The sequence below is a fragment of the Symphodus melops genome (genome assembly GCF_947650265.1).
Source record: "Symphodus melops genome assembly, chromosome: 18".
Lineage (NCBI taxonomy): Eukaryota > Metazoa > Chordata > Actinopteri > Labriformes > Labridae > Symphodus > Symphodus melops.
Window position 1 is genome coordinate 11,139,245 of NC_136708.1, and position 12,709 is coordinate 11,151,953.

The following is a 12,709-nucleotide window of genomic DNA, read 5'->3' on the forward strand; positions in this document are numbered from 1 at the left end:
TGTACACAGTATGAATTTTGGATGATGCCTGAAATCCATTGAGTAGATATCTTATATTTCAAGTCTTAAATCTTTCTATAGCAGGCTCATGTTGCAGCACTGAAAGGGACTATTTGATTGTATTGTTGATTTAAACTCAGTGTTATAAAATATTGAACAACCTTAACCCATAACTAAATAGGGTCTCCACTATAAACAACAATTTACGAATTGAGATTGTAAAATTTTACTTAAATAGACATGGCCAGCATTTGTTATAGCTTTGAATAACAACTTTCAATATAATATAATAATGATGTAAAAAAAAAAAGTAGATCATGTAATGTCAATAGAATTGACAAGCACCATGATTTGGCTATCTGTGAAGCCAAGATGTATCTTTTATTTTTAAAGGGCATGCACATTTACCATTTAATTCGGATTGTTTTATTGTCGGGGTCTCGGATACCAACAGGTAAGAAGATCGTGACGTAGGCGGCCACCAACCAGCCCTCCTCTTCCCCCCATCCCCACCCCCACCGTCCCGCCTGCCTACCAGCTGCGTCCGCCGCTGTCCTGTCTGCTCGCCCGGTGTCTGCTCCGCCGCTCCGCGGCGCTCCCTCCCCGAACCCGACGACTCTGCCTCCTCGCTCACCGCCCCGGCTTCCCTGGTCCCCCCCCCAACATCCACCCGGTGAATGCACCAGCGCCGAAATCATGACGGGCATCGCCGCCGCTTCCTTCTTCTCTAATTCCTGCAGGTTCGGGAGCTGCGGTCTTCAGTTCGAATCTCTCGCCGAGCTCATCGTCCACATCGAGGACAATCACATCGGTGAGTCGGGCCGGAGGGAGGGGGGGAGATGGAGCTAAGCAGCTAGCCTGTATTAGCTAGCGTCCTAGCTATAGTTAGCTGAAGGCAGACGGACTCGGGTCCGCTATTCCTGCTGCTCGCTATCCGTCGACGCTCACTGGAGTGCGAGTTACCCAACAGCATTAGAGTTTAATGTCTTGGAAAAACACTCATTCTTTTCGAAATAAGTACCGGCTGGTTTTAATTACGCTTAAGCCATCACAGTCACCTTTTGCAGCGGTAACTCGGCTCCAAAGGGCCGCATAGGTGTAACTAGCATTCCGAGCAGGCAGCGGCTTCACAGCTAACAGTGCAGAGGAGTCGGTTTGTTTACATTTCCAGGCCTGATGCTCAGCAGCTGTGGCACCTCGAGCATCGTGTGTGTATTGAGCGTCAAAAGGTCTGTCGCTTTTGTCGCTCCAGGTGACTCAGCTGCATCGAGGCATCACTGTTTATTCAATGCGGTGTGATAATGTTGGTGTCTCATTACCAGTCAGTCTGACCCAGGTAGGCAGGTGACGCAGATTTACACTGAGATGATTGGCTTTTTCTGTCTCGTGCACAAGCTTCAACTTGTTGCATCGCTTGTAACGTGAGAGAAATTGAATAACTTAAAATCAATTCAGTTATTTTATGTAGGCTTATTGATGAATACTGATAATCAAGGCACAATATGTAGTGTTTTCAGGTATTTTGTTGTATTATTGTCAATTAATAGGTAATTTTAAAGATTGACAAATGTAGTCCCTTAACAAATGTTGCACTTTAATGCAGGCTTAGTGATTAAATATGCAAATTAGCTTTTTGCTTTTTAAATGGTTGGAAAATGTATTCTGCTATTGCTCTCATTTAAGTGGGGAAATTCATCCAGATACAGAAGTGTCTTATTTTAAGGTGCCTCACTGTTCTTTGTCAAGTGTCTTTATTTAATCTTAAGTATTACTGCAGCTGCTGTAACTGTGTTATGACCACATTTTTCCCTTTTCAGTCAGACAAAATGTTTAGAAATAACAATAGATTAACCTTCAATTCATTCTCACAAATGACAGTGTGAAAACTGAACGAAGCTTTAGATAACTAAAGCTCTCAATAATATGCTGTAAAGTTGATCAGGGCTAATCATTATTAGTGGCGTGTATCCATCTTCAGCAGGATGTTTGAGGTGGTGGGGGTGAGGGTGATATAATGGATGCTTCATTGAGCCAGTCTCCATGGCAACAGGCCGTCTCTAAAGGGGTTGGGGGCAGTAAGCAGTACATTGGCTGAGTTATTGCACACCTGCTGTCTAGCCAACAAAGAGCGCTCTTGAGAAGCGTGCGATGATAGGGATACTGACGCGCGATGTCTTGTTACATGCTGGATAGGACTGATGTGCTCACTTCTACAAACATATGAAGGGTGAAGTCAGTTTTGTGTGACTGTGTTTTTGTAGGTGAGGAGAAAGTGGGTGGTTGGTGGGGATGTGGACCGAGCTTAATTAGACCATATGCTCAACGGATCAGTTGCAAATAAACCAAAAAGAGGGAGGACACCAACATGTTTGGCCATGTATACATTTGTTTCTTCCCAAACCAACCAGTAATATTTCAAAGAACAAGAATGCAAGAATGTATTTTGTTTTTTCAGGCGCTCCCTGCACCCATCTGGCTCTGAGCTGGACCTTTTGACCCTAACGGTCAGCAGAGCAGAAAGGCCGTTCCCCTCTCAGATCACTCAGATTAATGAGTTTCCACTCTGCCAGCTTCTGCTGGTCCTTGGCAGCGTCAAGATCACACATAAAACCCAATCAATACGACTCCTGGATCAATGACCGAGTGGATGAGTGTGACAGATGGAGGGGATTGAGGTGAGAGAGTGGATGAGAGTGGGGGTCCGGCATCCAGCTTCCACGCCCCCCCCCCCCCCCTTTTTTTTTTTTACTTCTGAAACGCTGCAGCCAATCGTGATCAACAATTAATCAGAAGATAAGCTCATTTGATCCAGCATGTACAGGCTCCTTTATGTGCAATACCAGATAAGCTTTTTAAGGCTCTGTAGATAACAGGTTGCTTTGATTTCGCTCTGTCCTGCAGAGTGCTAATGTATTATGAAAAAGCAGGCACGTACTCGATGTCAGATAATCCAGAGGTGACAAAAGGCTGGTAAACGGCAGTTAAAGTGAGTCGCTGGCTCTTTCAGGTCCGACCCAGACAAATTTGGTAATTAGCGTAGACTGTGCTGCCCTCTAGTGTTGGCACGTCCACAATTCTGGAAGTCTTTAAAACAGTCAAACTCTTCTCTTGATTTTGGAATCTCAGTGATCTCAAACTTGTATCTTATTGGCCTTCCTTTACACAGCACACAATAGACGGCGGTGTGCACAACACATGATCCTGTCTTGATGTTTTTCTTTTTGGGTTTTTTACCGTGAGAAAAGTCTGTAATATGCGGGTCTGCAGCGCTGACCTCATCCAGTAACACACCTGTGGTGTTTAGATTAGAGGAGGAAATCGGTGATGTGAACTGTGTTTAGCAGTGTTTGGTTGTTGTCGGGGGCTTTGTGCCGTGGCTCTAGGTAAGAACCGAGGAATGTAATGATGTCAGCCTCGTCGACCCGTATGCGCACAGCCAGCGCTGCCGAGCCGTGTTCCCACCTGCACAAGCACATACCTGCCTCTTACTTCAACAGAGAGCAGCTGGGAGGGAGGGAGGGAGGGGAGGGAGGATGTCGAGATTAAAATCAAGGCAGAGATTTGAAAGACAAGTTTAAGAAAAGGGAAAATATAAGGGAGAGCAAGCACAGGGAAATCCCAAAGGTCTCAGCTCTGTTTGGACAGAGTTCACTTGGATTTGATGTTAGAGCTCCAATCAAAGGCTGAGCTGAGACCACATGTTGGCCGAGACAAGTCAGCATTGTGTGGTTGAAGGTAAGGCTCTGCTGAAGCATGACAATAATTAACCTACATTATCTTGTATAATGATCCAGCCCACAGGCAGAGTTCGCCTGTATGTCTCTACCCAGGGGAACGCAGACACAATATAATGAAGAAGCATCAACTGTTTGTGGGAAAATCCCTCTCCTGTTACATCTCTGAGCAGTTAGGGAGCGTTATTGTTTATTGATTGTCATGGAAAAAAGTTTTTGGTGATCTAATCAGGGACACAATGCAATGAGCGTCGCTGCGCGTGTAAAATATTCCGTAGATGCTGTGCATACTGACCGTGGGTGGTCTACAACCCCAGAGTTTTTTGGATGAAAACGCAGCATAAGACCAAAAGAAATCCAGAAACAGTGACGCTGTACGAATGCAAACATTACAAAAGTAATAAATGAGTGGATTGACAGAAGTTATCTGCAAGAACTCTTGACTCTTTTGTGTAATACACATTTGTCATGTTTCAGCCTCTCAGATCTCTAAAAATTGTCCAAAGTGATGAGTAACTGTTTGAGGTTTCTAGGTGATCGCTGTCCTTGTTGTTATTAGTGTTTCCTAACTGTTCATTTCAACGAGCCCACGCCACATGCTCCATTTAATGGTTGCGTTCTCTTACTGTGAAGTCCAGACGCCCAAAAATATATTGGAGTGTCTCTTGTGCAAGATTGCGTGTGCGTGTGTGCGTCCGCCATACTTCCTGAATGACCTGTCAGGGTGAAACGGAGCAATTAGTGGATCGACATCCCCAACTGCATAAAGCGCACACCCTCTCAGTTCACTCCTCGCAAGCATCCACATCCACCTTGTCACACGGTTCGCCTCTCGGAAGTCGCAGGGCCGGAGCGCCCCACTAATCTGTGGGAAGTGTAATTACAGAGAAGTCGGCCCCCACCCACATCTCCAGCCTCCCCCCTCCCTCCTCCTCCTCCTCCTCCTACTCCTCCTCCTCCTCTCCCTCCATCCGGTGGCCTGCTGCTCTACAACACTTTAAAAAGCTCTCTGTGGCTTAATTAGCAGTCTGCAAAACAAGCCACGCATTCTTTGCCTGGTTTCAAAACATGCACACATGTGAAGACGCACACACACACACACACACACACACACACACACACACACACACACGCACACACACAAGGACTCACCTCGACCCATACACACGTGCACATCCATGTGGAAACACGCACTGACCTCAGTGTGTGTTCAGCAGGGGGCAGCAGTGCTCTGCTGCCGGGAGATGGATGTTTGCGTTGAAGTGAGTAGAGTGTCGATTGGTCACTATTTTTTTTTTATGACAGGGCTGCTAATTAGGGAGATATTTATAGACCCTTAAGAGCCTGAAATGGCACAGACGAGCAGCAAACATGCACAGGGACATCATGAGTGCACACACACACACACACACACACAAAACGTGTGTGTGTGTGTAGCTCCCCTCTTGCCCCAGTGACAGGATCAGCAGTGTTAGTTAACTTCCTGTCCTGCTAGGTGAACAGAAGTCGTTAAGCCGGTGAACATTTATTGCAGCTCTCTCTCTCTCTTTCTCTCTCTCTTTCTCTCTGCACCTGGCAGAGCTAACCCCCCCCCCCCCCCCCCCCCCCCAGACTTTTTCTCTACACACGTGCACACACTTACCCCTCTTACCTTTGAGCTCCTAGTACTCGTCAGGTTATGAACTCTTTTCTTTTTGTTTCTTTCTACCTGGCTGTCTGAATGCTGTTTAGCATTTAGCTGACTGGAGCTAAAGGTTACAGTGTTCAGGCTACTTGTGTGTCACTTCTGATCAATGGTTTGGAAAGGTACGTTATGTGTGTGTGTGCGTGCGCACACTTCAGCATGCAGAGGGTTCTGGTCCCTGCATCAGAGCAGCAGGTAGGATGATTAAGCCTCAGCTATAAAAGACCGTCAAAGACCACCTGTGTGGACCACCTCAGCTGAGTTGTGTTTGTGTGTGTGTGAGCCTGTGTATTAGTTGTGTGTGTTAACGGATGCGCGTCCCTACTATCCCCTATTCCTCACCGAGCTTCTCCACTGTTTGAGACCCTGCACCACGTCCAGGACCGCGGCCTGTGCAGCAGCAGCGGAAACGCTGTTTTTTTTTTTTCTCCTCGGGTCGCGTTCTCGTCTTCTCCCGCTCGGTGGGAAGCCTGCATTCTTTTTTAATTATGAGGTGTGAAAGTCTGAAAACCAAAAGATCTAAGAAAGCCAAACACGCAAACACACTCACACTTGGGGATTGGATGCAAAGAGCATCCAGAAGAATGTTGTTAAGTGCTGCACAGACATGATCCAGCCCTTTGATCTCCATTTGCTAACCATTTCATATAAAGCTGCGACTCAGACGTGCAGGCCATGGCAGAAACATAACATGATTTCATTTAAAGCATGAATGTTCCCCGTGTTGAACACTTGATGGCACTGGTACTTCATAGATGCAGCCACCCGCAGTGTTTTCATGCACACACTTCCCTGTTTTCCAGAGTGTGAGTGTGTGTGTGTGTGTGTGTGTGTGTGTGTGTGTGTGTGTGTGGGGGGGGGGGGGGGGGCTTTGAAGTTAACGCTGCTTCCCTCAGGCAGTGGAAGTTGCCTACTGTAGTGTGACTGACTTTGCAAGTGAACTGGAAAAAGCGTGTGTGTGTGTGTGTGTGTGTTTGGAGCAATACACAGTGTACATTCATGACAGCCTACAAGTTTTTTTTTTACTCGAACAAATTTCTTCTTCACCACATTCTGACAGAGGGAGTTATTAATCTGCTGTGGGTAGCATTTGGAATGGCATTAACAGTAAATTACAGAAGGCTTGGCGCTGGCGTAATAATGCACCATTTATGAAACTATCTGAAATCTATCTCCAGGCTTTTATATATTATAAAGTCATACAGAGAAGGCAGTGTGAGAAACTTCCAGCAGTCCATCAGTCTGGCAGGAAGAATAGACGTATGAGTCAGCCACTTACGAAAAGTGTTCCCACAACATATCCCTCCGCAGAAGCAGTGATGAATTGGTGATTAATCTGAATCTCTCTCTCTCTCTCTCTCTCTCTCTCTCTCTCTCTCAGACACAGATCCTCGGGTCCTGGAGAAGCAGGAGCAACAGCAGCCCACGTATCTGGCCCTAAGCTACATCAACAGGTAAACGCACACATTCCCACACAGCCAAATAGCGTCTGCGTCTACAGGGGGCAGCATTGCTCCACCACTGACAGCCCTGGCGCGTGCGTCTTCCTGTGAGAAAGTGTGCACACATGTGGCTTGCGGGGGTTACGGGGGAGCAGCTCAAATGACGGATGTCTTCCCATAGACCCAGAAGCCGGTGACTCATCCACAGACCGGCACAGAAAAACCACTGCAGACCTCCCCTCCCGCCAGCCTAGGGCGGCGTCTTAGGACTGCGGCATGTTTGTATTTTTTCGTGCGGTGAACCGATGTGTCATGTCCAACTCAACGCTGCGCTAAATCACCCCAAAACGCAACATTTACTAAGACGACGGTAAAATAGGACAAGAGGGAAAGTGAGCATGAGGTTTTTTTTTTTTTGTTGTTTTTCTTTCTTCCGCGGTTTATGTTGTCTGTACTTACTGTGCCACGTTTGTGATGACAGTGAAGTGTATTTAAAGGGCCGGCTCATTCAGCAGCTCATTAATGTCGTCATGTTCCACTCTTCCTTTTCCTTGAAGCAGTGTACAGAAGCGCCATTATTAGAAGGATGAATCTTTGCTAATTATAGCAACAAAAAACTTTACAAGTGTATGCACAAACAAAAGGAGAATATGACAAGACAGCTGATTGGTATTCATTTTGTAAATTTAAATTACAGCTCGACTTCCCGCCTTTGTTTTCTCCTTAAGATCATTTTTCTTGCACATCTTAGAATTTCCCCCTTTTCCTATTATTTGTGTAAAGTTCGGCTTGAATTATTTTGCTAGTAAATCACGTAAATGCATCTCCAGGCTGACATGTTAATGCACTAACAAGTACGTCGGCGCGCGAGTCAGCTGTGAAGAACCGCTGGCGCCTGGCGATAAATTCTCGCGCCACCAGACTCACCGCTGACGCGTCCCCCTCTGCCTGTGTCTCCAGGTTCATGACGGACGCAGCCCGCCGGGAGCAGGAGACCATGAAGAAGAAGGCAACGCCCAAGCTGTCCCTGTCCATCACCGGCGGAGTGTCCAGGAACAGCACGGCCACGCCCCCTCGCCACACCAGCGGTAACCTGACGCCCCCCGTCACGCCCCCCATCACCCCCTCCTCCTCCTTTCGCAGCAGCACACCCACAGGTACGGCAGGTGTGTGTGTGCGCGCGCGTGTTGAAATGTGTGTGTTGACGAAGACGGATGAGTTGTGTGGCGTGAACGACGGCGTTGAATGCAAACGAACCGTACCGACGGTTTCAGAATAAAAGGCGCCAGTTGTGGTTGCACCACCAGGACACAGTCAATCAAACTGAGAAGGAGTTTTCATCAGCACATGATGAAGATATTTGTTAAGTTGATGGTTATGCAGCTTATTTAATACCTGATGAGTGAGTTTAAAACTCCCCCAGAGGAAAAAAAAACGGCACATTATTTTCTCCCAAAAACAAAAGCCTTGAAGAAGTCGGACAGGTAAATGTCACATGGCATTTATGGAAGGATCTACGTCTCTTCATAAATGTGAAGAGGCTCAAACCCGAGCCCGCTGTCTGAGGATGCACGTGTGTGTCTGCGAGTTGTTTGTGTGCTGGCTCTGCTCCGCTCCTGCAGCGCGCACACCAGTCAACACTCTGCTAATTACACAGCAGCTGTCACGCTGTGTGATCGCATGGGGCCGTGTGTGTTGCACAGCCCAGGAGCAGATGTCCAATTCCAGCCCAAATGGTTCCAAACATAGTGTTAGGTCTGGGCTCATGCACCAGCGGCACACACACACACACACACACACACACACACACATATGCACATGCTCGCTTTTGACATGTGCCAGGGTGCCATCCATTTCCTCCTGCTGAGGTGCAGCATTTCCTGTGTGATAGTGGGGGGTCAGTGTGTGTGTGTGTGTGTGTGTGTGTGTGTGTGTGTGTGTGTGTGTGTGTGCGTGCGTGCGTCTTTGTCTTAACATTTTGTTCATGCAGTAAGTGCCTGCGTGTGTTGAAGGTGTTCTGCATGTAACAAAGCACTTTTTTTTTCTCCCCAGGCCAAGCAATGGGAATAACTCCCACTTAATGATCTCTTTCTCTTTGCCAACCCCTCCATACACTCACGCACAACACTGCCGTTTTGTTTTTATCCTCGCTTTCCGTAACATGTGAGCCACGAAAAGCACCGAAGTAGGAGCAGAAGGATAGAGAGAAGTATTGATAAAACGTTATGTATCATCACTGATAAGTGAGTTCCCAAGGGAATAAAAGCATCGTGTTCTTTCAGGGTCTGTCACTTCCCATTTTTCATCCGGGGTGACTCGCGATATTTTTATACTTGCGTGTCCTCTGTTGTGCCTCCAGGCAGCGAGTATGATGAAGAGGAGGTAGACTACGAGGAGTCGGACAGCGATGAGTCGTGGACCACAGAAAGTGCCATCAGCTCTGAGTCCATTCTCAGCTCCATGTGCATGAACGGGGGAGAGGAGAAGCCGTTCGCTTGCCCCGTTCCCGGCTGTAAGAAGAGATACAAGGTAAGGTGACAAAGCTGCCCCCTATCTCTGGAACTCACTCCACACACACATTCAAGCACTTATGAATCCATTTTTTCTTATTATCCCAAAGGAATACAGAGAAATCTGTGTGAGCTGTGCACCAATAGCACATAAGCTTTCGTAGCTTCACACAGGAGCTTTTGTTTGATCACATGTCGTTAGTTTGAAGAATCACGTTAGATATCTAAAATGTCAATTAGAAGCAATGGTGAATGTATCATGGTGTATTTGTTTTGGATACTAACAATAATACAAAACTCTCATTCAGCCTCACTACGCCTTGCTCTGCACTAAGGGACGTTGTGGGAAAATGTCTGTGGAAAAAAAACCCTCTTAGATTTAAACTGCTGATTATCTAATAGAACAAAGATGAGAAATAAACACAATGATGAGTAATCATTTCGAATCAAACTCTCAGAGATGTAAACTTAAACAGTTTTTTTTTTTGGGGGGGGGGCCGTGTTGTTTTGGTTAAGCATGAATACATATTGAGATGTCCTTAATTATACTTTCATTTTTTTGCCTGTCACTGAAGCACATTTAGAATCATGAACGTCAGTGCAGTCTTTTGTCGCCTCTGACCTTGAACAATTGAAGACCTCTGACCTTCAAATGTTTTTTTCTCTTTGGATAACTGTGCAAAATCCAAGGAGTTAAAAACGACTCATTGTATTGGCGTACAAACTATGTTGTAGTCAGATCCAGTGACTTCCTGAAGTCTCCACTGGTTCCCTCAGAGTCTCACCGTGGCTCTGTACATGTTCAGTCAGTCAGCGCTGTTGGGAAAGGCAGCTGGATTTTTCTGACCTTCTAAGAGCTTGCCGTTTTGTGAAGCATCTCCTCTCAAATGTCTCCTCAGAATGTCAACGGCATCAAATACCACGCCAAGAACGGACACCGCACACAGATCCGTGTGAGGAAACCCTTCAAGTGTCGCTGCGGCAAGAGCTACAAGACCTCCCAGGGCCTGAGACACCACACCATCAACTTCCACCCACCTGTCTCCACAGAGATCCTGCGCAAGATCCAAGGCTAGACCCCGAGGTCACACCAACCCCCAAACACGGCCCTATCCTGACTTTACCTTTTATACCCATCCCACACACTAAAGGATCAAGTGCATGCTTTAAGTTCTTATACCTTTTTGTTTTTTTGTTTCCTTTTTCCTGTTATATTATTTTTTATCCATGTTATATCACTTGTATTTTTGGTAAAGAAAAAAAAAAAGTATCTTTGTAGTATTTTTAATGTTGTACTTTTGCACATTCGTATATGCTATCACATTATTTTTGTTTCTATCGTTTGACTGACATAAGGTGCTAACTGTAAAAAACAACAGAACGAAAAGACAAAAAACAAACGAGTGAACGAGACGGAGGGAAACTTAAAAGAAGACATCAAAAACAGGGAGTGCAACCAAGCCCCGCCCCTTTTCCCTGCTTTTCCCTGAGTGGGATGGAAGTTGACGTCAGAGCTGATCTAAGATCAGTCGTAGTCAGTACACTCCCTGTCTTTCATTGTAGAGAGTATGCTGAGCTTAGATCTGCCTTGGTAGTGACTTCAGCGGGCTAAAGTGCAAGTGTTAAGTTATACTTTAAATAGATATATTGATATATAAACAATAGATATGTGTATATACAAATATAAAAGTATTCATTACATTGATAGTTACACTTTATTTCCAAGCTTTATTTGATATATTTTTGTCAGTGTTTTAGATTTAGACGTTTTTTTTCTATATGACTCAATAAGTGTTCCTTTTATTCCATATTTGCTGAGGCGGCCACTTCAGAGGTTAAGATCTGCCAGATGACTTTGGGAGGCGAGGAGCTTAAAGGCCTTTCACTTTAACACACTCTGATTGTGAGCGATTTATTTACTGTGGATCAGGAAGGGGACCCTCGGTGCTGGACGTATTCGATAAGAGGCCCAGGCCAGTAATTCATATCTGAAACTTTTTTTTTTGTCATCCTTGCATTCCACGTGTCCTCATTCAGAGTGCCAGAGCTGCGTTCAAGAGACTTCAGAATCATACTTTATTCCAGTTGCCAAGATCTTTGTTGGTGTTTAGTTTGGTTGTTTTCCATGATTGTTGCCAACAGCTCTCCACTGCCAAACATTGACCATACCATGTGCCTGACGAGGGGGTGGGAGGGGGGAAGGGAGGGAGGGGGGGAGGGCAGTCGTAACACTTTCACTCTGGAGGTCGCAAAATGTGTGGTATGATTTTCAACCTAGTCGCGCCTCTGAAATGTGCGCTCGAGTTGATGTACATTGAATGTTTTCGTGCATGCTTTCTGTGTCGTAACAAGAGGAATAATGTGTGAAAGAAGAAAAGGGGGGGGGGGTGTCATATCAGAAAGAGATTACCATCTGCACACTGTCTTTTTTGTGCGTGTTGTAGAAGACCATTCCAGTTCAATGTGTGCTGTAAGTGTGTGTGTGTGTGTGTGTGTGCGTGCGTGTGTGTGTGCGTGTGTGTTTATCAGCAGTTTCCATCTGGTCAGCCTATAGACTGTATTTTGTGTGTGACAGTGCTTGGATGTCTTTTGCTGCCGGGTCGCCGGTTCGGCTCCTGTAGAGCAGGATGGCTGGATTGTCTGCCGGCTGTGTTGCATCATGTAGTTTAGCATCGGCCAACTTGTTGCCCCTGACTGGGATTTCATCATTCATTGCCTCTAGAAAAACAAAAGCGGTGTCATGCAGCGCTGCACAGTGTGCCAAGTTACATTGAGCCATGACATCATGTTCTAACCTGCAGGGGCTCATGAGCTCAATCTGCATTCCCATTTGTTTTTGTTTTATTTCATTTGATGGGTACAGTGACCTCTGACATGCACACACCCTGCTCATGTCCTCCCAGCTGCTGTTGCCATGGAAACCACAGCATTAGCTACGCAAAGACACTTAACTAAACTCTATTTTTTCCTTGTGTACCTGAATCTATTCAAGCCCTAATTCTAACATTTAACCCTGTCGTTTGTCACTTCCTGCTTTACTCATCGTCCGTACCATACGGACCATACATACCACCTTTAAGCAGTGCTACCTAACAAATAAGCACAAATGTGACCTGAAAGATTCCTAGTTCTTTTCTGAATGGATCTAACTGACTAGAGAAGCTTCATTCCTGCCTTTCAGCGAAGGGGAACACCTTCTGTTGGTTGGGATCAGAGCAGAGACCGGATGAGACCTACAGTCTCCTGTTGGTCTGTCAAACACTCGTAAAACCATCCCCGCTTCACTGACATTCCCGTCACCATGGCAACAGATCTGGCTCTTCACAAGGGCCCAATGGC

At 46.0% G+C, this 12,709-nt stretch overlaps 1 protein-coding gene across 1 annotated transcript; it reads left to right on the forward strand.

The window, feature by feature from the left end:
• Nucleotides 1-488: 488 nt before the first annotated feature.
• Nucleotides 489-11,261, forward strand: jazf1a (JAZF zinc finger 1a). Its single transcript, XM_079367544.1, has 5 exons — nucleotides 489-811; nucleotides 6,800-6,872; nucleotides 7,821-8,017; nucleotides 9,220-9,389; nucleotides 10,270-11,261. The coding sequence occupies exons 1-5, from the start codon at nucleotides 697-699 to the stop codon at nucleotides 10,444-10,446; spliced, it is 732 nt and encodes a 243-aa protein (XP_079223670.1). The 5' UTR covers nucleotides 489-696; the 3' UTR covers nucleotides 10,447-11,261.
• The last annotated feature ends 1,448 nt before the right edge of the window (nucleotides 11,262-12,709 follow it).

What these genes read in the sequence shown, in the direction of transcription:
- jazf1a (XM_079367544.1), top strand. Translation starts at nt 697, where the DNA reads ATGACGGGCATCGCCGCCGCTTCCTTCTTCTCTAATTCCTGCAGGTTC. An exon ending in CATCGAGGACAATCACATCG is followed by an intron (nt 812 to 6,799) that starts GTGAGTCGGGCC and finishes TCTCTCTCTCAG; the next exon opens with ACACAGATCCTCGGGTCCTG. An exon ending in GCTGTAAGAAGAGATACAAG is followed by an intron (nt 9,390 to 10,269) that starts GTAAGGTGACAA and finishes ATGTCTCCTCAG; the next exon opens with AATGTCAACGGCATCAAATA.